The sequence below is a fragment of the Ursus maritimus genome, unplaced genomic scaffold (genome assembly GCF_017311325.1).
Source record: "Ursus maritimus isolate PB19 unplaced genomic scaffold, ASM1731132v1 scaffold_4, whole genome shotgun sequence".
Lineage (NCBI taxonomy): Eukaryota > Metazoa > Chordata > Mammalia > Carnivora > Ursidae > Ursus > Ursus maritimus.
In genome coordinates this window covers 94,077,388-94,101,425 of record NW_024426552.1, presented here as the reverse complement: position 1 = coordinate 94,101,425, position 24,038 = coordinate 94,077,388, and the positions used below count along the sequence as shown (strand labels likewise).

The following is a 24,038-nucleotide window of genomic DNA, read 5'->3' as shown; positions in this document are numbered from 1 at the left end:
CACTGTCTAGGACCCGTCCTTCAACTAAAGCACCCTCATGGATTGGTATCCCTTCTCAATTTATGTTTGCAGTCCCAGGGAAACATCCACACCCTTCTCTCTAGGAAATTACAGTGTCAAGATAATGTCCACCAGTAACATCATTGATTATGAATAGGGAAGCATGACTCAAAGTGGTTGTGGAAGCATTACGAAAGGTCTACGTATACATCTGTAAGAAACAAAGGTGTATAGGAACCGCCTTCAGCTAAACATCACCCTCATGATTCTACATCCCTTCAGAAAATAGGGGGTGTATGAATCACCAAAGCACCGCATACATATATCTAAGAAACAACAGTGTACAGCAAAGAACCCCTTACAATGAACATCACCATTCACGAATATGGAAACATGAACCAAGGAGGAGGTAGAATCAGAAGAAAAGGACCACATACCTATCCCTTGACAACACCACTTTACAGAATAGCATTAACAATTAACAGCATCTTTCATGAATATGGAAGCATTAATGAATAGTTTCTTGAATCTTGAGGACTATTCCCCATCCTTATTGGTAATGAACCACCGTGTACAGGAAAACACCTTCAACTAACATCAGCCTAATCAATACTGATGCCTATTCAACATTGTGTGTGTAGGCCTAGGGAAATTTTCCCATACTTATAGCTAAGAAACAATGGTGTGAGGATAATGCCCTTCAAATCACATCAGCCTTCTGAAGATGGAAGCATGAATCAAGGTGGTTATGGTTCCATTGGGTAAGTCCTCCGAACATATAACTGAGAAACAACAGTGTACAGGAACCATCTTACAACATACAATATCTTTGGTTAATGTGGACTCCCTATCGTAAGTGATTGCAGCAACCTAACCAAAGTGCCATAAACTTATAGGTAAGAAAGAACATTGTACAGGAACCCACTTACCCATAATATCATCATTCATGAATATGGAAGCATTCATCAAATTGGTCACGGACGCCTGATGAAAATGAAAAACACTTATCTCTGAGACACAACACTATACAAGGAAAGACACAACACTATACATGGCTGCCATTTGGGACTCCAGAAAGCACTCTGAGACGGAGAAACCTCAGGGAACACCTGACCCAAGCCCAGACGAAACCAATTCCAGCAGATTCCTGGCCCCTAAACACTGTGCCGACAGTCTCCCCAACCCACTCTCCTCAGCCCCGATAGGGTCGCAGAGCCAGCCGATTGAGATTTCCATCCTCCTAGGGCCTGACATTAACATTAGGTTGGGTTCTCAGGGTTTCACTCCTAGAGACACAGCACAAAGATATAGGTATTGGGGAAGCCTGAGCCCGATTGGGGCCAAAGCATGCCACACAGAAAGAAAGAGTGCCATCTGGGACTCTAGAGGCTATTAGGAGCAGGAGAAATCTGCATATCCCACACAGTCAATCCCGTCCAGCTCCCGCATTCAGGAGACCCTTGGATGAAAACCCTGAGCCTTCCTTTCTCCACAACCCACCTACTCAAATCAGGACACGGCAATGCTGAGTTCAAAACCAAGATATGGTCTTTCCCATGCTCCTGAGCCCTAAGCCAAATGCTCCGTTGGGTTCCCAGAGACCATTCCAGGAGCCAAGCACCAAACACACAGGGACTGGGGAAACCTGAGCCACATTGGTGAATCAGCATGCCACAGAGAGGGAAACCGTACCATTTGGACCTGCAGAGGAAGAGAAATAAGAATGCCTACCTGATCCAATCCCAGCGAGACACCACTTCCACAGACCCCCTGTGGGCAACTCCTGTGTCTGACATTCAACCCAAAGCACACCCTCCTCTTAGGCCCCTGGAATCTCACATCGGATGGCTCATCTGAACAGCCATACACCTAGACCCGTGCCCTTACTACACGTTGAGTAGTGTGAGGTCCATTCCGAGACATCTAGCTCCAAGGACCAGGGAATGGGGACTGCTGAGCAATGTCAGGACACAAAGCCTGCCACACAGAAGGAAAGGTTGTCATCTGGGACTCCAGAAAGCACTCTGAGAAGGAGAAACCTCAGGGAACACCTGATCAAAGCCCAGAGAAAACCACTTCCAGCGGACCCCTGACTCCTAAACACTGTGCCGACAGTCTCCCCAGCCCACTCTCCTCAGCCCCAAGAGCCAGTCAATTGGGCTTTGCAACCTCCTAGGGCATGACACTCACCACAGCTTGGGTACTCAGGGGTCCTCTCCTAGAGACATGGCACAAAGATATAGGGATTGGGGAAACCTGAGACCTATCTGAGGCCTCAGCATGCCACACAGAAAGAAAACGTACCATCTGGGATGCAGAGGTATTCGGGGGCTGAAAAATCTGCATATCCCACTGAATCAATTCTAGCTGGCTCCCGCATTCAGGGTCCCCTTGGACCAAAACCCTGAGCCTTCCCTTCTCCACAACCCACCTACTCAAATCAGGACACAGCAATGGTGAGCTCAAAACCAGGAGATGGTCCCTCCCAGGCTCCTGAGCCCTAAGCCAAATGCTCCGTTGGGTTCCCAGAGGTCATTCCAGGAGGCAAACACACAGCGACTGGAGAAACCTGAGCCATACCTGTGAATCAACATGCCACACAGGTGGAAACTGCCATTTGAACCTGAAGAATGAATGCAGAGCAGAAGATATGAATTCCCAGCTGTTCCAAACCCAACGAACCCCACATTCAAAGCCCCCCTGCCTGCAACTGCTGTGTTTCAGATGCAACCCAAATCACGCCCTACTCTTGGCCCCTGGAAGGTCGCATCTGCTGGCTGATCTTTAGGGCCATGCCCCTAGACCCACGCCTTAATTCTAGTTTGGGGTCTGTTAGGTTTATTCCCATACGCCTGACTCCAAAGCACAGGGATCAGGTACCACTGAGCAATGTTAGGCAGTAGCCTGCCACACAGAACTAAAATATGCCATTTGGGACTCCAGAAAGTTTTGCGAGAAGAAACCTAAGTGAACACCTGACCTAAGCCCAGTGAACCTCCACTTCCAGCGGAACTCTGGGCCCTCATCCCGGTACTCTCCTCAACCCACACCCGTCCTTCAGCCCCCAGGTTGGTGTTAGAGCCGGTCGATCGGGCTTTCCATCCTCCCCTCCATGACACTAATCGTAGGTTGGATTCTGAGTGGTCCACCAAATATATGGAGATGGAGAAGCCTGAGTCATACCTAAGGCCTCAGCATACCATCCAAAGTGAAACCATTTCAATTGGGGCTCCGGAAAGGAGGTTGAAGGAGAGAAATCCTAATGTCTTCCGTACTTGATTCCCTCGATGCCCCACATTCACTGGCCCCTGGCCACAAACCCACTGCTTGACACTCACCCCAACCCATGCCATCAATCCCCGCCCCCACCGTGGAAATTCTGGACACATCCACCCTATTGGAACTCTCATTCTCCTATGCCTTACCCCTAACCCTAGATTTGGTGTGAGAGGTCCATTCTGAAAAGGCTGGAGTGGGAGACATGGATCCTGAGGGTGGACCTGTGGCCCCCCTCCAAGGCCGGGCATCATCCTTGCCTCACAGGGGATCCATGAAAGTGTTCTATCAGATGACTGATGGGGCTCCCTCCTGAAGAACTCAGACACAGAAAGGCAATTACAGATGCTCTCATGTACATACCACATGGGAAAAAATACTGAAGGCGTAGATGCCGAGAACATATTGGTGGGTGCCTGATTCGGGGGGGGGGAGGGTGAAGGTGGTCAAAGATACAGTGTTTGAGTGTTAAAATCTGATAGCCACGGAATGTTCTGTGTAGCATGGAGACTAAAGCGAACCCCACAGGATGGGTTACAGGTTCCCCAGGTCTTTGAAAGTACAGCACTCCTAGGAAACCTTTCACAGCAGAAAGGGTGTAAAGAAGGAATGACCATTAATTAATATGGAAAAATTAGTGACCATGCTCAGACTCCTAAATTTACTTATCGTTGGCATTTCTTAGGCCCCAGGACACAACTCCTAATAGATGCCGAAAATAAATGGAGATAAAGCACAGCAGACGCTCACAGACACAATTCAAAGTGCTGGTGGCTGGACGTGGAGAGCGGTTCCCAGGAAGGAGCTGGTTAGGGAGCTGGTTAGGGAGCACGCCGTCTCTGTCGTACTTCTCCCCAAAACAGATACTGAATGCAAAGCTCACAGTTCGACTTTTTTCATGAGGAAAATCCTCTTCAGGTTTCTTCCCATTAGTGAAACCAGGTGATAACAGAGATCTTTCAAAAAAGTCAAGTGTCTTCCCATGAACTTTTAAAAGTGGGGAATACTTGTACTTGAACGTTGCTGAGGGAGGAGATGTGAAAGGTTCTCCCGGACACAAACCTCAGCAGATCCACTGGGAAAGGCACCTTCCTCAGCATGCTGAACACGGACTACCTCTTACCCCCAGAAACCTTCTCCTTCCCCTTGCTCAGGACAACCCACAACAGCTGGGAGTTACCCCAGTTCCTCCTTTTCTCCCATCTCCGATATCTAAGCCATCGGCAAATCCTGTGAGCTCCATCTTCAAGACGTACCCACAATAGGACTCACCACTCCTTCCAAGGCCACCTGTCTGGTCCACACTGGAGCCCATCTCTTGCCTGAGTTCCTGGAAAAGAGTCATCATTGACCTCCCTTGCCCATCCTCAACCCTCTGTCATCTGTTCTCAACCCTGCAGCCAGGATGGCCCAGTGAAACAGGGTCCCATGGGATCACAGTCCTGCAATGGCTTTCTGTCACACTCTGTCACCTCGCTGATGTCAAGTCCTAAGTTGTCGCCTGTGACCACAGGGCCATCTTGCAGCTCATGGACACACCTGGTATGCTCCTGCCCTGGGGCCTTTGCACATGCTTTCCCTTCTGTTTAGAATGCTCTTCATGTGATATCACTGACCTTCCCTAGATCTTGACTCAAGTAACACCCTCCTAGTGAAGGGCCACCTGACCCCTATGTAAATACCAAACACCACCTCCACCTCCCCTTCAGCACCCCCAGTCCTGTCTCCTGCTTTATAGTTTCATAGCACTTATACTCTCCAGTTCATCTTGGCAGGGAAGAAACTGAGGCATAAACTGATGGCTTCACCACTTACTGCCCCCAATTTCCTGGTCCAAAGCCCTGGGGGAAAAGGTGCTCCGGGACTCTTACACAGCCAGGATGCCCAGGACAAGGGGGTCCACCCACCTCCTGCACCCTGAACACCATCAGGTAAGGGAGCCATACGAGAAATCCACCTGCACACGAAACCAGAAACCAGACACCTTCCTCGATGACAGGTGAGCACACACATTTACTCCTCTTCCCTGAGGTGCTCATCTGAGAAAGCTGAGCAGAGACGCTGCCCAGGGCCCAAATCTCCCTCTGGCCAAAATCCTGGGAAACAGACATCCGATCTGACCACCCTGCCAGGCTTGGACTTGCTCAGTGAGTCCTAAGACTCAGAAACTTCTTTCCACTCCAGCTCAATCCTTCTCACAGAGAAGCCAACTCCAGCCTCACAAACATGCTCATCGTTAACTCTGGAATTCCCTGGGTTGTGTCTACACTGGCCCACACAGGGGTCCTGTGCAGACCACTCTGCAAATGCCCTAGGGTTCCAAGCCACTTTCAAGTTGCCCTTAGAAAGGCAGAAACTGGCCCGATTAGGCAGACCAGCCAAGTGACTCGATGTGCTGCAAACTTGGACAACATCCTCCCTGAACAGCAATGCTTCGGAGTCCAAGCGTCCAACCTTCGCTCACTGGGCATTGAGCACCATGTCAGCTTGAACACTGGTCTTTCGATTCACTGGCCTCCCAGGCCTTCCAATCAGAACTAAACTCCAGTCACCACTCTATTTTCCCTTCAGAGAGAAAGGTCAAATGATGGAATAAAACACTCCCTGTGTGCAGCACACTTCTATCCACATAGAATTCCTTGGTCTTTCTCATTCGGGCAGCCCTACAAGACCCACACCAATGAGAGATACCACAAGTTCAATCATCACGTATATACTTGACCTTGTGTTGTTCCTTTCAATAGTTTTATTTCAAAGTCAATGTCTCTCTTGATTTGTTAAAATAATAATAATAATTAATAATTAATAATAACGATAATGATGATGATGATGATATGGTCACCTAAGGATTTGGATCTCCCTTGCCAGACAACATGGCTCTGGTCTAGATAAGGATGAAGACAGAACCTCAGCCCATGAAGCAAAGCTCACACCCTCAGGGATCCCGACATGCCTCACAGGTGAAGAGTTCCGATGCTACACGGTGTTGTCTGAGTCCAAACGATACAGGCAACCTTCAGCATTCATTCTGTATTCTTCATCAATTCCCCAGCTCAAGTCGCAAGTGACTCACGAGGTCAAGCTTCCGGAGCACCGGCTGGGCCTCCAGGTAAGCACCACCACCCCGGGGGGGGGGGGGAAACATGAAAACCTACAAAGGATTCTTTGAGTATTTCACAAGACTGTTTTCCCATTGTTTAATTAAACCGGGAAATAAAAATGCACAGATAGCCCCTTCTACTAGCAGGTCTGATTCACTTCACTGATCGAAATAAGAGCAGGAAATAAAAGAGTAACAGATTTTCTGAGGACCCTTCATGTCCATCACCTCAGGTTTGGAACTTCACACACATGCAAGGAAAGAAGCACCACCAAACATCTAGGCCTGGCAACTCTGACAGTCTGAATTGGAGTGACAGGGACAGACGATGAGTCTGTGTGTGCTGGCTGAGGCTGGTGGCCCTGAAGAAGGGACTCGGCCAGCTCTCCACCTGTGCCTCAACTGTCCTCAGCCAGGAACCAGCTCACAGCCCTCACCTGTCACAACGTTCACATGGGAGACCACAGCCACCCCAGGAGCGCGCCCTGCCCATACCCTGCTGCAGAATGCACTCAGCTCTCCTCTGGGACCCGTCACCTCTACCCAGACCTGGAACCCCCATCTGCTGCAAAGCTCCAGGATTCCCCCTCCTTTCCCAAAATTACACTGGCCCAAGGCTTTCCTGAGAAAGGGAGAAGGCTACCTAATGAATGGTTCACACCTTCTTTCCCTTTCTTTCATATTTATCTCCACTTACCTTCCTACCTGTGCAAACTGTTAAGTGACGTATCCATGGAACATGAACGTGCTCTGAGATCTCAATCTTTCATTGCAGTCTTCTCAGGCTTCCTTATGCAATAAAATACTGTATCCCTAGGACAGGGAGTTTTAAAATTATTATTTACAGAATAATAGAGCCCAAATCACCTCGTTTTTAGTTGCTCTTCAATAGGCAGAACAGTTTCTGTGTAAAAAGACTTTCCACAGATATGACCTTCCATCAATTTCTTTATTTTCTTTTTTAAAAATTTTTTATTATGTTATGTTAGTCACCATACACTACATCCTTAGTTTTTGATGTAGTGTTCCATGATTCATTGTTTGCGTACAACACCCAGGGCTCCATGCAATACGTGCCCTCCTTAATACCCATCACCGGCCTATCCCAATCCCCCACCAAACCCCTCTGAAGCCCTCAGTTTGTTTCCCAGAGTCCATAGTCTGTCGTGGTTCATTCCCCCTTCTGTTTACCCCACCCTTCATTCTTCCCTTCCTTCTCCTACTGAGCTCCCTGCTATTTCTCCTGTTCCATAAATGAGTGAATCCGTATCAAAATTGCCTTTCTCTGCTTGACTTATTTCACCTTCCAGCAATCTCATAAGGAGGAAACAGAAACTCTGTGGGATAACCTGACTCACCCAGCGTCAAGCAAGTAGTTCCAGAACTCAGCCCAGGGCTCCCGTCACCAGGCCCCTTGAAGCCACCAGCATGACTCTATCCAAAGGAATTCCCAAAGACTCTCCTTCTGACTGCACCACCAAAGAAATGACAGAGAGAATATGGCACCTCAAAATATTGAGTTGATACATCTAGTAAAGCTAGATAGTCAAGCTTAACTTTTAAACAGGAAAAGGCTGCTTTGAATAATTTTGAATTTTCCCTCGACCCTCATTGTAATTCTTGGGATGAAAAGACTAATCAGTGATGAAACATCACCTTTGACAAATGACAAGACATCATCCATATCTGTATCTGACGACAAAAAGCCATCTAACCCTAAATGGTGGCCACTCACCCATATCGTAGGCCCAACTGAATAAACACTGTTAGATGTATATCTTAAAAATACACAAAGAGTAAATCTAACCTTCCCTTTCTAATGAAAGAGTGTTTCTAGGAAACAGCTGTTCAAAATACATTCATAAGCAGTCAATGAACAGAGAAAATGGGATCCCCTGCAAAGTGCTCCAAGCTCAGAAACTAAGTACCTCCTTCACCAAATTCAGAACGCTGACAACTATTACTTAAGTTTTACTTCATGGCTCAACTAGAGAAAAGAGAAAAGCCCAGGAGATGGTGGGTTAATGAGAGGTTTTACCTCCAGTCCTGACGTGGATATGACATTTCTCCAAATGGACCTGCCGCTTTCTCTGAATGCTGGTGTCCTGTGTCAAGCTGCCTCACTGACTCAGATGCAGACGTTCAAAACCTCGGGTCTCGCGGAGCCAGAGAAGAGAAGTGTTGTCAGGTGGGGAGAAGGCGGCTCCTCGGACCTAAAGCCAGCATGCCTGCTGCAGTTTCTGGGAGAAGGGGAAACACAGACTTGTCTTTTAGTAGTAATTATCTTCCAGCCCATTGCCACCATTCCCAGGGAACAGGCAGCACAATGCTGAAGTTGGGTAACGGCTCTGGGGCTTCCTAGTGCCACACATGTGCCTGAAGGAACAGGGAACACCCTGCTGAACTTGGGGAACTGCTCAAGGTCCATTACCTGCACTGTGTCGGGGGACAGGGGCACCGCACTGAAGTTGGGGACCGTGCGGTCCTTACTCTCGCTCTTGCTGGGGAACAAGTGAAACCCTGGAATGTCTGCGACCAATACCACAAAAGCTCTGCTGAGCGGGTGCCCTGGAGTTCCTGGGTCTGGGGTGTATGGCCAGTTGACAGAGACTAGGCAGAAGAGACTTTCAAGGGAAAAAGAAAACTCACCTGAGTCTCCAAATGAACTCTCTCCACATGCCCTTCCAGAACCCCACCTCTCACCCGGGGTGCCCCTACTCCCAGACCATGCCCCCCACGGGCACACAGCATGCACTCACTCAGCCAGGAACTCCCCAGGTCGACTCTCTCAGAGCTCCCCTTCCTTGGCTCCTGGTCTCCCTCCTCAGGCTGCTCCGGGTCCACCCACAGAGACGTAGCTCCACCCCCACAGGGTGATTGGTTGGGGAGTGAGGTGCTTCCAGCCCCTTGAATGCCAGGAAACCGCCCCCATGACTCTCAACTCTGGGAGCACAGGGGGTCCAGGAGGTGCCTCCTTGGCTCGACACCTTGCGCAGGCATGACTGGGATCACAGGCAGGGCCCCCCCACACACACACACACTGCCCCTTCCGCGGACCCCTCTAGCTGCAGAACACCCTCAGAGCCCTGCCCCTTCCCTTCTGCACCAACCCTTCCTACAGGTGTGTGCCTGGATTCTGGCTAGGTCAGCTGCTCTCAGACTGTTCCAGCTTTGGGCTTTAGGAAATGGCAATGCTTTCATGCATGTCCAAGGCAATTTTAAGCCCCAAAAGGAATGCTCCAAGCGGGAATAGCTTTGCCTTCTTGTCTCACCCATGGAGTGGATAGTGCTTCTCAGACCTTCAAAGCATCCTTCTAGGATGAGCCCATTTGTGCTGGAATCTATATACACATGCTTGGTTCTGCAGGGTAGGGGCCAGGAGGAACAGCCGGCCTTCTGTGCTGGAGGAACAGCCGGCCTTCTGTGCTGTCACGGTTGTGAACCAGGAACATTTATTTTTCACTTGAAAAGAAAACATAGTGTTATTGTCAACACTAAAGGAAGGAACATTTTAAAACATTTTAGAGAGAAATGAAGAGAGTTTTATTCAAACCCAAGTCAGGTCAGATGCCTGGGAGACACAGTCTTCACAAAGAAGGGAGTGCTCCAGGGAAGGAACATTTAGGGCAGGGTTATATATTTGTTCTGTTTTGTGTTAGGTACAGTTACCCATCACGATGAGGCAGAAGATTCCAGAAAGTGACAGACTTTTCTTATCTTTTCAGTATGTACAAGTCGGTATGACTTTAATCTTACGGGGGACAGAGAGGTTCTTTTGTGTTCTCACCTTGATGTTGGCAAGGGCATTTTTTTGTTCTCTTTTTTCTTTTTGAAGCAGATGGACAATATGTGCTGGGGGCAGAAATAGTCCCCATGCCTTAAGGGTTTGCCTGGTTATTTTGAGCTGGGTATAATGTTAAAGGAGAGCTTCCCTGGGAGGCCAAGATCAGGGCCCACAGATGGTATGAGATAAAAATTACTCTTATCCTTATCATCACTACCAAATGGAGGAACTTGAGATGAAAGCACCTTTCCCATAGTACAGAGACATCAAAAGGACCCCTACAGAAGGTTACCCGCTCCATGGTCAACACAGGTAACAGAGGTGTTCACAGTCTCTGGACTCCTCCCCTTGTCCTGCCCAAATTTCTGAAGCATTGAGATCATTTACAGTCAGAATTTTAGATATCTTAGAGATGTCTGGCACCATTCCCTTGGACTACAGGATACAACAGAATAGCTCAATGTCACAACACAAAAGTGCCCCTGGATACACTAAGTTCTTTCTCTGCAACTTTTGCCTCATAGAAATCATAACCCTAACAGAGAAACACTATGATGGTTGAGAAGTAAATAATCAGAGGCAAGGGAATATTTTAGCAATCTTTAGAAGCATTGTCTCATTCTGTAGAAGAGGCTGAGTAGAATTAAATACTATTTCCGACCTTACAGCACACTCTGAACAGACCAGAGCTTCCATCAATTAAAAAAGGATAGTTCTTTCAGTTACTTTAATATCAGAAAAATATTATAGTATCTCTATTCCTAGGGATCTTTAAGTCTCTTACTCAAAGGTCCTCCACTGAGATAATTATCTTCATGATCATGATGGGCAGAGGTGAAAAGGGCAGCCGAATTCATTCCAGTTGCCCACACAACAAGAAAATCCTAATACTTCCTAGGTTCCCAGATCGAGAAGACCAGAGGTAAGAGCGAAATGGTACCCTGTATGGAAGAACAAGGGATTTGGAGTCAGTTTTGAGATTCCACATAGGTTTCTGACACTAAAATCCTCTGTCATTCATATCATCTCTGAGCCCTTGTCTAACCATCTAGAAAATGGGACTCATCTTTTTTTTTATTTTAAAGTTTTTTTTTATTATATTATATTAGTCACCATACAGTACGCCTGGTTTCTGATGTAAGGTTCGATGATTCATTAGTTGAGTATAAGACCCAGTGCACCATGCAATACGTGCCCTCCTTACTACCCATCACCAGTCTATCCCATTCCCCCACCCCCTCCCCTCCAAAGCCCTCAGTTTTTTTCTGAGTCCATAGTTTCTCATGCTTCATTCCCCCTTCTGATTACCCCCTCCTTTCATTATCCCTTTCTTCCCTTACCGAACTTCCTAGTTCTTATGTTCCATAGATGAGAGAAGTCATATGATAATTGTCTTTCTCTGCTTGACTTATTTCACTTAGCATTATCTCCTCCAGTGCCGTCCATGTTGCAGCACCAACAATGTAGGAGGGATCCCCTTTCTCCACATCCTCTCCAACAATTGTTGTTTCTTGCCTTGTCTATTTTTGCCATTCTAACTGGTGTAAGGTGGTATCTCAGTGTGGTTTTAATTTGAATTTCCTTGATGGCTAATGATTTTGAACATTTTTTCATGTGTCTGTTAGCCATTTGTATGTCTTCATTGGAAAAGTGTCTGTTCATATCTTCTGCCCATTTTGTGATTTGTTTATTTGTTTCTCGTGTATTGAGTTTGAGAAGTTCTTTGTAGATCTTGGATACCAGTCTTTTATCTGTAGTGTCATTTGCAAATATCTTCTCCCATTCCGTGGGCTGCCTCTTAGTTTTTCTGACTGTTTCCTTGGATGTGCAGAAACTTTTAATCTTGATGAAGTCCCATAAATTCATTTTATCTTTTGTTTCTCTTGCCTTTGGGGATGTGTCATGAAAAAGGTTGCTTTGGCTGATGTCTTAGAGGTTGCTGCCTATGTTCTCCTCTAGGATTTTGATGGATTCCTGTCTCACATCGAGGTCTTTCATCCATTTAGAGTTTATCTTTGTGTACGGTGTGAGAGAGTGGTCAAGTTTCATTCTTTTGCATGTAGCTGTCCAATTTTCCAAGCACCATTTATTGAAGAGACTGTCTTTGTTCCACCAGATGTTTTTTCCTGCTTTATCAAAGTTTAGTTGCCCAAAGATCCGAGGGTCCATTTCTGGGTTCTCTAATCTGTTCCATTGGTCTATGTGTCTGTTTTTGTGCCAGTACCATGCTGTCTTTGTGATCACAGCTTTGTAGTACAGCTCGAAATCCGGCATTGTGATGCCCCCGGCTTTGTTTTTCCTTTTCAACAATTCCTTGGCGATTCGGGGCGTTTTCTGGTTCCATACAAATTTAAGGACTATTTGTTCCAGTTCTTTGAAAAATGTCCTTGGTATTTTGATCGGGATAGCATTGAAAATGTAGATTGCTCTGGATAGCATGGTCATTTTAACTATGTTAATGCTTCTGATCCATGAGCATGGAATATTTTTCCATCTTTTTGTGTCTTCCTCAATGTCTTTCAAGAGTGATTTATAGTTTCTAGAATATAGGTCCTTTACGTCTCTGGTTAAGTTAATTCCAAGTTAACGTATGGTTTTTTGGTGCTATTGTAAATATAATGAATTCCTTAATTTCTCTTTCTTCAGTCTCATTATTCGTGTATAGAAATGCAACTGATTTCTGAGCATTGATTTTGTATCCCGCCACATTACTGAATTGCTCTATAACTTCTCATAGTTTGGGCATGGATTCTTTTGGGTTTTCCATATAAAGTATCATGTCATCTGCGAAGAGAGACATTTTGACTTCTTCTTTGCCGATGTGGATACCTTTTATCCCTTTTTGTTGTCTGATTACTGTTGCCAGGACTTCTATACTATGTTGAATAATAGTGGCGAGAGTGGGCATCCTTGTCGTGTTCCTGATCTAAAGGGAAAGTCTTCCAGCTTTTCCCCATTGAGAATGATATTTGCTGTAGGCTTTTCATAGATGGTTATTATGAGATTGAGGAATGAGATCCCACTTAGGTTTCTGACATTAATTCCTCTGTCATTCATATCATCTCTGAGCCCTTGTCTAACCATCTAGAAAATGGTACTCATTCTATCTATACCCTTGTTTAGAAGTTTAAGAGGGGGAATGCTACACAGAGCCAGTATGGAGTCTCCCAAGAGCAGGTGCTCTGGAAGCCATAATTACCATTGGATCTATTTCTTCTCCAGAGAAAAGAACACATGTTGAAACCGATTTTCGAAAAGATGACTCACAAGATGATTTTCAAACCTTAAGGAAGGTCAAGAAGCTGCTACTGTAAAGAACGAGTTCTCAACATTTGCTGCAACATGGACGGCACTGGAGGAGATAATGCTAAGTGAAATAAGTCAAGCAGAGAAAGACAATTATCATATGATTTCTCTCATCTATGGAACATAAGAACTAGGAAGATCAGTAGGGGAAGAAAGGGGGGTAATCAGAAGCGGGAATGAAGCATGAAAGACTATGGCAAAACAAACTGAGGGCTTCAGAGGGGTGGGGGTGGGGGAATGGGATAGGCTGGTGGTGGGTAGTAAGGCGTGCACGTATTGCATGGTGCACTGGGTGTTTTACGCAACTAATGAATCATCGAACTTTACATCAGAAACCAGGGATGCACTGTATGGTGACTAACATAATATAATAAAAAAAAAACATTTAAAAAAATAGAAGAAGCTGCTATTGTGTTGTAATTCTCTCAGAAATCATGTTGTTAGACTGGTGGGGATAATAGCACCATCATCACTAGGAGTGGTGAGCTTCCCATCTCCATATGGCTATGTTGACTCCCTTAACTCAGGGCCACCAGAAGTAAAGCTGGAGCGAGGTGGGGGGGGGGAGCACAGGCCAAGGCTGCCAGGTGTGGCTGGGACATGCAGAACTCTGATAGGAGGCTTAACTCCTGTCTACGTTGGGATAGTCAGTCCTCTTCAGAGATAAAGGGCCATTTTGTGTGAGCCCTGATGTAGAAAAGGTGGAAAATATCCATTGTGATTACCTCTCTGACCCTTAGGATATGCAGCAAAGTTACACTGAATTTTTAAACATGGAGGGACTTCCTGGTCTTCTTTCCATGAGAACTAGGGCTCTATTCCTTGGTGGCCTAAGAATAGAATCTAGTTAATTTCAGGATTTTAAAATGTAGACATGATTCATGGCCCAACATAACATCTGTTTGGGGAAATAGTCTATGACCACTGGAAAATAATGTATTCTGCACTTATTATGGAATGTTCCATAGATGTCAACTAGGTCACATTTGTTACCAATGTTTTGTCTGCTTTTTCTATCAGATATTGAGAAAGGCATATTGAAATTTCCAAACAAAATTTCCAAAAAAAAGGAGGAAAGCCATTCAAAAAGGTTGTGTGAAAATGAAAAGAAAGTGCCATCAGTCAATTCAGTGAACCAAGTTTGTGTCGAGAGATGGCAACATTAATCAGTGAAAACACCAGGGTTTCCCAATACGTGTGTGGAACCTTAAGGAAACTGCCATAGACGTAACTCTCAGGAAGAAGAGGATATGGAAAGGGTCTTCCAACTTCCATCGTCTGTCATGATGTTGGAAGCATGTTTCAGAGTGGGAATGAAAGCATAAGGAAAGGGCCACTAACCAATCTTTAAGAAAGAATATTGCATTGAAGCCATCTTTCAACTCACGTCTTCAGTCGTAAAGATGAAATCGTTTGCACAGGTGTCTAAGAAAACATAAGGAAAGTGCCATATACTGAAGTCTAATAAAGAGCACCGTAGAGAAAGCATCATGCATCTCACAATCTTCTGTCATGGGAACGGAAGCATGTGCCAAAGTGTGTATGAAAACAGAAGCATAAAACGCGTTGCTTCCCTCTATAGAAGAACACTGTATAGACACCATGTCTAAACTCACAACTTCTGTCATGAAGATGGAAGCCTTGGCAAGAGTGTGTGTGAGCGCATAAAGAAAGTGCCATCTACTTAATTCTGAGAACCAAATCTGTGTAGATAGAATACAATATTGAACCCACCTCCTGATGAATGAACCAACCAGGGTTTTCTTCCCTGTGTGTTGAACCTTAAGGAAGGAGCCATAAACTTAATAGTAGGTGAGAGCACTGGGTAGATAGCATCTTACAACACACAATTGTCATGAAGACGAAAACATTTGCAACGTTGTGAAGAAAGCATAAGGAAAGTGGCAGAGACTTAGCTTCAGGAAAGGACCATACCGAACCCATCCTTCAAGTCACGTCTTCTTTCATGAAGTTGGAATCATTCTCAGAAGTGTGTTTCTCAGCATAAGGGAATTATTGTACGCTTAACTTTATGAAAGAACTCTGTAGAAAACCATCTAAAACTCACATCTTCTCTCATGAAGCTGGAAGCATTGGGTCAAGGGTGAGGGAAAGTGTAAAGAAATGCCATTTACTCAACTCTAAGCACCAAGCCTCTATAGAGAGAATGCAACTTCAAGCATCCTGATGCATGAAGAGGAAAGCTTTTTCAAATATCTGTGTTGAAGGGTAAGAGAAGTGCCATACGCTTAACACTAAGAAAGAGCACCATCTAGAAACAACCTTCTAAATCACATCTACCTTCATGAAGATTGATGTATTTTCCAAAAGTGTGTATAAAAACCTAAGGAACTTGCTGTATGCTCAGGTAAGAACACCCTTTGGAAAAGATCTTCCAACTCACATCTTTTGTAATGAAGATGGAAGTACTTGCAGAAGTGTGAGTGAAAGCATAAGGAAAGATTCTATCTAAGTAGTTGTGAGAACCAAGTCTGTGTTGATAGAAGGCAACATTGAACTAACATCGTGACCCATGAATATACACGTGTTTTCCAATACGTGTGTTGAACCTTAGGAAAGGGCAATATACACAAATCTCAGTCAGAACACCAAATAGACACCATCTTCCAAGTCACATCTTCTGTTAGGAAGGTGGCAAGTTTTTCAAAACTGTCCACAAATGCATAAGGAAGGTATCACCCACTTTATGTTAGGGGGGAACACTCTATATAAAAGCATCTTTCACCTCACATCTGGTGTCATGAAGTGGGAGCATTGTGCAAAACAGTGTCTGCAAGCATGAAGATAATGCCCTTCATTTAACTACGTAAGAACACTACACAGAAAGCATCTATCAACTCACATCTGTCATGAGGAGGAAAGCCTTTCGAAAACGTTGTGTGAAAACGAAAAGAAAGTGCCATCAGTCAATTCAGTGAACCAAGTTTGTGTAGAGAGATGGCAACGTTGATCAGTGAAGACACCAGGGTTTCAGAATACGTGTGTTGAACCTTAAGGAAACTGCCATAGATGTAACTCTCAGGAAGAAGAGGGTATGGAAAGGGTCTTCCAATTTCCATTGTCTGTCATGATGATGGAAGCATGTTTCAGAGTGGGAATGAAAGCATAAGGAAAGGACCATGAACCAATCTTTAAGAAAGAATATTGTATCGAAGCCATCTTTCAACTCACGTCTTCGGTCGTGAAGATGAAACCGTTTGCACAGGTGTCTAAGAAAACATAAGGGAAGTGCCATATACTGAAGTCTAAGAAAGAACACCATAGAGAAAGCATCTTGCATCTCACATTCTGTCATGAAAATGGAAGCATGTGCAAAAGTGTGCATGAAAACACAAACATAAAGCGCTTGGCTTAACTCTATAGAAGAACACTGTATAGACACCATGTCTCAACTCACAACTTCTGTCGTGAAGATGGAAGCCTTGGCAAGAGTGTGTGTGAGCAGGTAAAAAAAGTGCCGTCTACTTAATTCTGAGAACCAAATCTGTGTAGATAGAATACAATATTGAACCCACCTCCTGACGAATGGATCAACTAGGGTTTTCTTCCCTGTGTGTTGAACCTTAAGGAAAGTGCAATAAACTTAATAGTAGGTGAGAACACTGGATAGATAACATCTTTTTTTTTTAATGATTTTTTTATTATATTATGTTAGTCACCATACAGTACATCCCCGGTTTGGATAGATAACATCTTACAACCCACAACTTCTGTCATGAAGACGGAAACTTTTGCAAAGTTGTGCTGAAAGCATAAGGAAAGTGGCAGAGACTTAGCTTCAAGAAAGGACTGTACTGAATCCATCCTTCAAGGCACATCTGTCATGAAGTTGGAATCATTCTCAGAAGTGTGTTTCTCAGCATAAGGGAATTATCGTAAGCTTAACTTTATGAAAGAACTCCATAGAAAACCATCTAAAACTCACATCTTCTCTCATGAAGCTGGAAGCATTGGGTCAAGCGTGAGGGAACGTGTAAAGAAATGCCGTTTACTCAACTCTAAGCACCAAGCCTCTATAGAGAGAATGCAACTTCAAGCATCCTGATGCATGAAGAGGAAAGCTTTTTCAAATATCTGTGTTGAATGGTAAGAGAAGTGCCATATGCTTAACACTAAGAAAAAGCACCATCTAGAGACGACCTTCCAAATCACACCTACCTTCATGAAGCTGGATATATTTTCCATAAGCGCATATGAAAACCTAAGTAACGTGCTGCATGCTCAAGGAAGAACACCCTTTGGAAAAGATCATCCAACTCACATCTTCTGTAATGAAGATGGAAGTACTTGCAGAAGTGTGAGTGAAAGTGTAAGGAGAGGTTCTATCTAAGTAGTTGTGAGAACCAAGTCTGTGTTGATAGAAGGCAACATTGAACTAACATCGTGACCCATGAATATACACGTGTTTTCCAATACGTGTGTTGAACCTTAGGAAAGGGCAATATACACAAATCTCAGTCATATTACTGGTGGACATTATCTTGACACCATTGTTTCCTAGAGAAAACGGTGTGGACTTTTCCCTATTACTACAAACCCAATTTTGAGAAGGGATACCTATGCATGAGGGAGCTTTAGTTGAAGGATGGTTCCTAGACACTGTGGTCTATAACATATAAGAATGTGACACAATGTTCATGTTTCCAAACCACTTTGTTAAACCCTTCATTACTGGTGAAAGAAGATGTTCATTGATCTTTAATTGTATAGTGTTGTGTCTTTGAGAGAAGTGTTTGGCACTTTCGTCAGGCTTCCAGACCACTTTGGTTAATGCTTCCATATTCATGAATGATGATGTTAGGGCTAAATAGGTTCGAGTACACTGTTGTTTCTTTTCTTTTCTTTTCTTTTTTTTAAATTTTCTACCAGGTTTTATTCATGTGGATGATATATTTTGTCACTTGTCAACTGTCATTGGCCCCTGGCTAAATCATGTTTATCTTTAATTATACTAATTTTATTATTGGAAAATCACGTAAAATTAAATTATTCCTCAGAAAGAAGCACATACATTGAAAAAATTAGAGTTCTCTTAATGGATGTGTACTGGACAGAAAAGTAAAATATCACTCTAATTTTTGCTTAAAATATTTGAATAGGTTTATGATCTCTGCAACCCCACATAGAAATACTATTGAAAAATAGGTTGGTGCTCCAGCTTCATGAGGTGAGAATATAAAAACTGCATTTTAGATTTTTCTATTCTTTTGAGTGAGGTTTGGATGGCTATCATTTCCCCCTTAGGACTGCCTTTGCAGTATCCCATAGGTTTGGACCATTGTGTTTTCATTCTCGTTGGTCTCCATAAATTGTTTAAATTGATTTTTGATTTCCTGGTTTATCGAGTCATTCCTGAGCAGGATGGTTCTTAGTCTCCAAGTGTTTGAGGTTCTTCCAAATTATTCCTTGTGGTTGAGTTCCAATTCAAAGCGTTGTGGTCTGAGAATATGCAGGAAATAATTTCAGTCTTTTGGTATCGGTTGAGACGTGTTTTGTGTCCCAGAACATGGTCTATTCTTGAGAATGTTCCATGGGCATTAGTATAGAAAGAGTACTTTGGTTCTGGGATATAGTGTTCTATATATATATCTATGAGGTCCAACTCGTCCAGTATGGCATTCAAAGCTCTTGTTTCTTTGCTGATTTCTTGCTTAGGTGATCTGTCTATTGCTGAGAGTGGAGTGTTGAGGTCTCCTACTATTAGTGTATTTTTATCTATTGTCTCTTTATTGTGGTTAAGAGTTGGCTTGTGTATCTTGCTGTTCCCCTGTTGGGGGCATATATATTTATAATGGTCATATCCACTTGTTGGATACATCCTTTAAGAATAATATAGTGCCCTTCTGTGTCTCTAACTATAGTCTTTAGTTTAAAATCCAATCTGTCTGATATGAGAGTTGCTACCCCAGCTTTCTTTTGAGGTCCATTGTTGTGAAAGATGGTATTCCATCCCTTTACTTTCAGTCTGAATGTATCTTTAGGTTCAAAATTAGTCTCTTGTAGACAGCAAATAGATGGGTCATGTCTTTTTATCCAATCTGCAACCCTGTGGTGCTTTATGGGAGCATTTAGGCCATTTACATTGAGACTGATTATTGAGAGATATGATTTTAATGATGCCATATTGCCAGTAAAGTCTTTGTTTCTATAGATGGTGACTTTCTCTTCTGTATCACTCTTGGGGCCTTTTTACTTTTATAGAACCCCCCCTTAATACCTCCTGTAGGGCTGGTTTCGTGGTTACGAAATTGGTCAATGACTGGAGATTCTGGAAGATCTTTATTTCTCCATCAATTCTGAATGAAAGCTTTGCTGGATAAAGGATACTTGGCTGCATGTTTTTCTCTGAAAGAGCTTTAAAAATGCCCCCCAACCCCTTCTCTCATTCCAGGTCTGTGTAGACAGGTCTCACGTAATTCTGATACCTTTGCCTTGGTACGTGAGAAATTTCTTTGCCCTGGCTGCTTTCAATACTGTATCTTTGGATCTAATATTTGCGAATTGCACTATGATGTGACATGGTGTAGGTTTGTCATGGTTGAGCTTGGGAGGGGTTCTCTCTGCCTCTTGGACACGAATGTTTGTTCCCCTTGCTAGATTAGGGAAGTTTTCAACTACAATTTGTTCAAATATCTCTTCTAGACCTCTGTTTTTCTCCACCCCCTCGGGGATGCTGATGATTCTGCCATTGGAACTTTTCATTGAGTCAGTAATCTCCTGTAACCTACATTCCTGAGTGTGAATTTTTTTGAGTCCAGATTCTATTTTAGCTTTTTCTTCTACTAACCCAACCTCCAATTCGCTGATACGTTCTTCTGCCTCATTCATGCTTGCTGTCAGAGCCTCTAAATCAAAATCATTAGCCATGAGGGAAATTCAAATCAAAACCACACTAAGATACCACCTTACACCAGTTAGAATGGCAAAAATTGACAAGGCAAGAAACAACAATTGCTGGAGAGGATGTGGAGAAAGGGGATCCCTCCTACATTGTTGGTGGGAATGCAAGTTGCTACAGCCACTCTGGAAAACAGTGTGGAGGTCCCTTAAAAAGGTAAAAATTGAGCTACCCTATGACCTAGCCATTGCACTACTGGGTATTTACCCCAAAGATACAGACGTAGTAAAGAGAAGGGCCATGTGCACCCCAATGTTCATAGCAGCATTGTCCACAATAGCTAAATCGTGGAAGGAACCGAGATGCCCTTTAATGGATGACTGGATTAAGAAGCTGTGGTCCATATATACAATGGAATATTACTCAGCTATCAGAAAGAATGATTTCTCAACATTTGCTGCAACATGGACGGCACTGGAGTAGATAATGCTAAATGAAATAAGTCTAGCAGAGAAAGACAATATCATATGATTTCTCTCATCTATGGAACATAAGAACTAGGAAGATCGGTAGGGGAAGAAAGAGATAAAGAAAGGGAGGTAATCAGAAGGGGGAATGAAGCATGAGAGACTATGGACTCTGAGAAACAAACTGAGGGCTTCAGAGGGTAGTGGGGTGGGGGAATGGGATAGACTGGTGATGGGTAGTAAGGAGGGCACGTATTGCATGGTGCACTGGGTCTTATACTCAACTAATGAATCATCGAACTTTACATCAGAAACCAGGGATGTACTGTATGGTGACTAACATAATAAAAAATTTAAAATAAAAAAAAGAGAGAGGTTGGGAGGCTGTGTTTAATGTAAAATTTGGTCATTTCTGAAGCAACTTCTAAATCTTGATGCCATTAGATGTCAAGAAACCTAAAATAGTTTAATTGCACTATATTTTACTTTTTGTATATAATGATTTCCTTCTTTTCTATTTCTTTTTTTTACACTGTTTTTTCTTACAAGTAAGTTTATTGCATTTTCGTTACATTACCACAATCACTTATGATAGGGATTCCACATTAACCAAAGATATTTAAGTTGTAAGATGGTTCCTGTACACTGTTGTTTCTCAGTTATAAGATCGTAGGCCTTACATAATGGTACCAAAACCACTTTGATTTATGATTCCATATTCAGGAATGCTGATGTGACTTGAAGGGCATAATCCTGACACAGTTGTTTCTTAGCTATGAGTATGTGGACGTATCCTTAGGCCTACACAACCAATGTTGAATAGGAATCAGTATTGAGATGGCTGATGTTAGTTGAAGCTGTTTTCCTGTACACCGTGGTTTATTTCCAATAATGATGGGGCACAGTCCTTGAGACTCCAGAACCTTTTCATTAATGCTTCCACATTCGTGAAAGATGATGTTAACTGTTAATGCTATTCTGTAAAGTGGTTTTGTCTAATAGGTATGTGGTCCTTTCCTTCTGATTCCACCTCAACCTTGGTTCATGTTTCCATATGTGAGAATGGGGATGTTCGTTGTAAGGGCTTCTATCCTATACACTGTTGTTTCTTAGATATATGTATGTCGTCCATTGGTGATTCATACACCCCCTATTTCCTGAAGGGATGTAGAATCACGAGGGTGATGTTAGTTGAGGGCGGTTCCTATACACTGTTGTTTCTTACAAATATGTACGTAGACCTTTCCTAATACTTCTACCACCACTTTGATTCATGCTTCCCTATTCAGAATCAATGATGATACTGGTGGACATTATCTTGACACCATTGTTTCATAGACATAAGGGAGTGGACGACTCCCTATTACTACAAACCCAATTTTGAGAAGGGATACCTATGCATGAGGGAGCATAGTTGAAGGACGGTTCCTAGACACTGTTGTCTATTACATATAAGAATGTGGCACAATGTTCATGTTTCCATACCACTATGGTGAACTCTTCCTTACTCGTGAAAGAGGATGTTCATTGGTCTTTCCTTGTATAGTGTTGTGTCTCAGAGATAAGTGTTTAGCACTTTCGTCAGGCTTCCAGAACCACTGTGGTTAATGCTTCCATATTCATAAATGATGATGTTAGGGCTATGTGGGTTCCGGTACACTGTTGTTTCTTACAGATAAGTTTATGCCATTTAAATTAGGGTCCACATACTTATAGCTAAGAAACAACGGTGTCAGGATAATGCACTTCAAGTCACATCAGCCTTCCCAAAGATTGAAGCAGGAATCAAGGGGGTATGGTACCCTTCGTAAGTCCTACCAACATACCTGAGAACAACAGTGTACAGGAACACTCTTACAATGCACAATATCTTTGGTTAATGTGGAATCCCTGTCGTAAGTGGTTGTGGCAACGTAACGTAAGTGCCATAAAATTATCTGTAAGAACAAACAGTGTACAGAAACCCACATAGCACTAACAACATCATTCATGAACATGGAAGCATTAACCAAAGAGGTCGTGGAAGCCTGACGAAAGTGCCAAACACTTATCTCTGAGACACAACACTAAACAAGGAAAGACCAATGAACATCATCTTTCACGAGTAAGGAAGCATTAATGAAAAGGTTCTGGAATCTCGAGGACTCTTCCCCAACCTTATTGGTAATAAACAACCGTGTACAGGTAAACACCTTCAACTCACATCAGTCTACTCAGTACTGATCCCGATTCAACACTGGGTGTGCAGGCCTAGGGAAAGGTCCACATACTTATAGCTAAGAAACAATGCTCTCAGGATAATGTCCATTAAGGCACATCAGCCTTCCTGAAGATGGAAGTAGGAATCAAGGCATTATGTTACCCTTAAGTAATGCCTACGAACATATAACTGAGAAACAACAGTGTACAGGAACCCTCTTACAACGTACATATCTTTGGTTAATGTGGAATCCATATCATAAGTGGTTGTGGCAACGTAAGGAAAATGCCATAAACTTATCTGTAAGAAACAACAGTGTACAGGAACCCACGTAGCCCTAACATCATCATTCGTGAATATGGATGCATTATCCAAAGTGGTTTTGGAAGCCTGACGAAAGTGCCAAACACTTATTTCTGAGACACAGCACTATGAAAACAAAGAACAATGATCATCGTCTTTCATGATAAGGAACGTTGACCATAATGGCATGCAAAGATGAACATTGTGCCACATTGCTTTATGTAATAGACAACAGTGTCGAGGAACCGTCCTGCAACTAAAGCACCCTCATGCATAGGTATCCCTTTTCAAAAATGGGTTTGCAGACCTAGGAAAAAGTCCACACCCTTTTCTGTAAGAAACAACGGTGTGAAGATAATATCCACCAGTAACATCATCAATTATGAAGAGGGAAGCATGAATCAAAGTGGTTGTGGAAACATTAGGAAAGGTCTACGTACATATCGGTAAGAAACAACAGTGTATATGAACCACACTCAACTAACATCACCCTCATGATTCTACATCGCTTCAGAAAATAGGGGGTTATGAATCACCAAAGCACCGCATACATACATCTAGGAAACAACAGTGTATAGCAAAGAATCCAATACAATGAACATCACCATTCACGAATATGGAAACATGAACCAAGGAGGAGGAGGAATCAGAAGGAAAGTACCACATACTTAACCCTAGACAACATCGCTTTACAGAGTAGCATTAATAATTAACATCATCTTTCACGAATATGGAAGCATTAA

General features: G+C 43.4%; 1 protein-coding gene across 1 annotated transcript in view; it reads right to left on the bottom strand.

The window, feature by feature from the left end:
• Positions 1–7,761: 7,761 nt before the first annotated feature.
• ZBBX (zinc finger B-box domain containing) overlaps positions 7,762–24,038 on the bottom strand; it is a 119,848-nt gene continuing 103,571 nt past the window's right edge. The window contains exons 18-19 of the mRNA XM_040621744.1: positions 8,808–8,986; positions 7,762–7,845 (exon numbers count right to left, since the gene is read on the bottom strand). Coding sequence (XP_040477678.1) covers positions 7,762–7,845; positions 8,808–8,986 — 263 coding nt within the window. The remainder of the gene's footprint in view (positions 7,846–8,807; positions 8,987–24,038) is intronic.